Source organism: Atta colombica, unplaced genomic scaffold (genome assembly GCF_001594045.1).
Source record: "Atta colombica isolate Treedump-2 unplaced genomic scaffold, Acol1.0 scaffold161, whole genome shotgun sequence".
NCBI lineage: Eukaryota > Metazoa > Arthropoda > Insecta > Hymenoptera > Formicidae > Atta > Atta colombica.
The window spans coordinates 604,079-607,024 of NW_017259252.1; the positions used below are offsets into that span (position 1 = coordinate 604,079).

General features: G+C 37.1%; 1 protein-coding gene across 1 annotated transcript in view; it reads left to right on the plus strand.

Annotated features, from left to right (window-relative positions):
- LOC108685881 (pollen-specific leucine-rich repeat extensin-like protein 4) overlaps positions 1 to 1,206 on the plus strand; it is a 2,680-nt gene extending 1,474 nt beyond the window's left edge. Inside the window, exon 3 of the mRNA XM_018190890.1 lies at positions 23 to 1,206. Within this exon, the coding sequence (XP_018046379.1) occupies positions 23 to 205 (183 nt within the window). The 3' untranslated portion in view covers positions 206 to 1,206. The remainder of the gene's footprint in view (positions 1 to 22) is intronic.
- Positions 1,207 to 2,946: the final 1,740 nt, after the last annotated feature.

Here is a 2,946-nt window from a genome sequence, read left to right on the forward strand (position 1 = left end):
ATCACATATTGTGTGAATGCAGTTAGCGCCAGCAGAATGTCTGCAATTAGCACCCGGGGCAACGACGCTGCCGACAACCACGACCACGGGACCTGACGCGCGTATCGAGGCGTATCTACCACGAGTGGAGTTGGATAAACGCATGACGGCGTTGCCTCCACCACAGACCGATTGCAATTCTTTCGTTGAGGTTTTCATGGTTTGATCATCTCAGCGGATCCTCTTGCCTGGCCCAGTTCCTTGCCTCCTAGACGCGATCCCAAATTGGTGAGATGAGTGATCGATATTTAGGACCAGCTAAAACGTGGAATTGCGTGATTCAAGGGAAAAAAGATGATTCAAGGGTAATCCTTGAGAGAACGGTCCTCGTTGTTGTCTTTATCGACGTCAATGAGGCTTAACGATATTTTTTATTTTTTGAACGCATCGTACGTAGATATAGACAAGGCAAAGTGCAAATGTAAAGGTGTAATTTTTCTTCTACGCGTTTTTCCAAAGGAAATCATTTCTTTCGTAAATTTTCGACGCGCCGCCATAGCGGTGCGTTTCTTTCTAGTCTAGAGATAGATAGAAGCCGTTGTGGCGCGATATACAGCGGTGTCGTTTCTTTCTCGTCGTTTGTTCCGAATTTTCCCTCTCTTGGAATGAGACGAACCGTATATCACATTCTCCTCCTTTTAAGAGTCATGACACAGAAAAACGTAAGGCAATATGACATAAGCAATAAGCAAATCAACCAATTTGAATAGACATCTTACTCTTATGGTAATAAGCAATAATAGAGCCAAAATGTTGATTTGCTTACTGTTTACATCTAATTGCTTAAGTTTTTTGTTCATCATAATCTTAATTTTCCTCTCTTTTTTTTTTTATGTATTTTATTCCTTTACTATGTTACATTCTTATCATTTCCCATTGCAATGACGGCAATTGGAAACTTCGCGTACTTTTACCCGCGTCGAGTTGAAAAAGCTTGCGGGAATAGATATATATGAGCAACCGAGTCGAACACGTCTCGGATTATATACAAGATAAACAAATTACCCATTAAATAGATTGTAAATAATACTTATATTTATCGTTATAAGCGATTGTATCGGACAATAAAGATGTAGTCCGTGCCGCGCATTCGCTTTTGCAATTAAATGCGTCTTGATTTGTATCAGATATGCCATGGTTGATATTTAGAATCGACATTACATACGGGCTATGTTTCATTAATTTTTTTCTTTCAAATTTTACATACGATATTTTATGAATATTATTTAATTTAATTTTTAACGTTTTAAAATGAAAATTAATATATACATAATGCATACACAACATGTGTGTGTGTGTGTGTGTGTGTGTGTGTGTGTGTATTGTAAGCTATGTCTCAAAATTGATTGACTGCCTATACTGATAATCTAGTGCACATAACATAAACTGTAGCATTTTCAGCATTGGCAGTAAATTTGGAACGCAGCCATAGGTGTATGTATATTTGTCAGTCATTTGTCATTTGGTTATAAATTGTTAAATTCGTGTCGCGCTTTCTTTTAGTTTTCCTTTTTTTTTTTTAAGTGCGTGTTCTCAATGTTTTTCAGTAGACGATTATTAAATGATAACGGCGTTTATTTCCTACGTTAAAACAGCAAATATTACAAAAGTCTTCCGTTAGACTCTCGCTTCTTCTCCCGAGAGCGAATTTCGCTATTTCATTTTGTCCGTTCATTAATCTGCGTTTGTTCTATTCATCTAGAAATATATCAACATATATAAATCAATAATCATGTATTGATTATTGTATGATCAGCATGTATTGTATTACGCTAGCGTTATAGTTTGATAGTGTTTGATATGATATGTGTAGGAGTATGTAGATAAGTAAATATCTTTCGAATTTAAGTTAAAGATCCAATCGCGACAGATTTAGCCGCCTATATAGCTCAATTACATGATTTCGAATTTGCGGATACAAGTCTGATTAAATTGACACTTTGCCGGGGCCGGTGGAATTTTATTGTTTTTCTTTCCTGCCTTTCGGAAAGTGATAATTGCGATATTAATTGTCAAGATTCAATTAGTACATCGACTTGCTTGTTAAAGTTATTAGCAAACAATCCGCATCCAAATAGTCAGACTCATTGGATCGTACGAATAAAGACGAAGGTTCTTAGCAGACGGTAATAAAAAGAAAAATATTTATTTTTTTAGAAAGGCCAAAGAAAATGAACTCTTACTATGTGAAGTATTATTTGCTTCAGTGAAGTCTGCAATACTTGCTGGGAAAGCATTTCAAGGTGGATAAAATTGTAACATACAATTTATTTCGTGATGAAAGTGATGATGAAGAAAAGAAATCTTCTCATATCATTTTCTATAATTTATACTTATAGCTTTTTCAATTCTCTCTCTTTCCTTCCCTTTTCTCCCTTTTTCCTTCTTTTCTTTCCTTCTTTTTCTTCCCCTTTCGCCCCTCACACACACGCACGCATGCACGCACCCACACCCCCCCCCCCCCCCCCCACACACACACACACACACACACACACAAATGATGCATGCTTCATTAGGAACCAGAAAACTAGCAACTAAAAAAATATATAATTTTATAAATGATATTGCTTTAGCTTGTGGCGATTGTGGCGCACAGCGTAGCGACTGCCCTCTATGCTAAAGATCCAGGATTCAAATCCATCCAAAACATCAAATTTTATTTGATTGCCTCTCGAAAGGCAATGGCAAATTCTCTCCGAGAATTTCTTTGCCATCGCCGTTCGGATTTGACGTTAAAAATTGTAGGTTTTATATATCAGTGGATGTACAGTGTACATTCGCCAATACGCATAGCGAATGATAAGCGTGGCGTTTTGATGCCAAACTCTTTCCTTCCAAAGACCATGCAAAAAGTTAAAAGAGGCCGATATCCAGCAGTGGATGAAATCAGGCTGATATAGATAGATT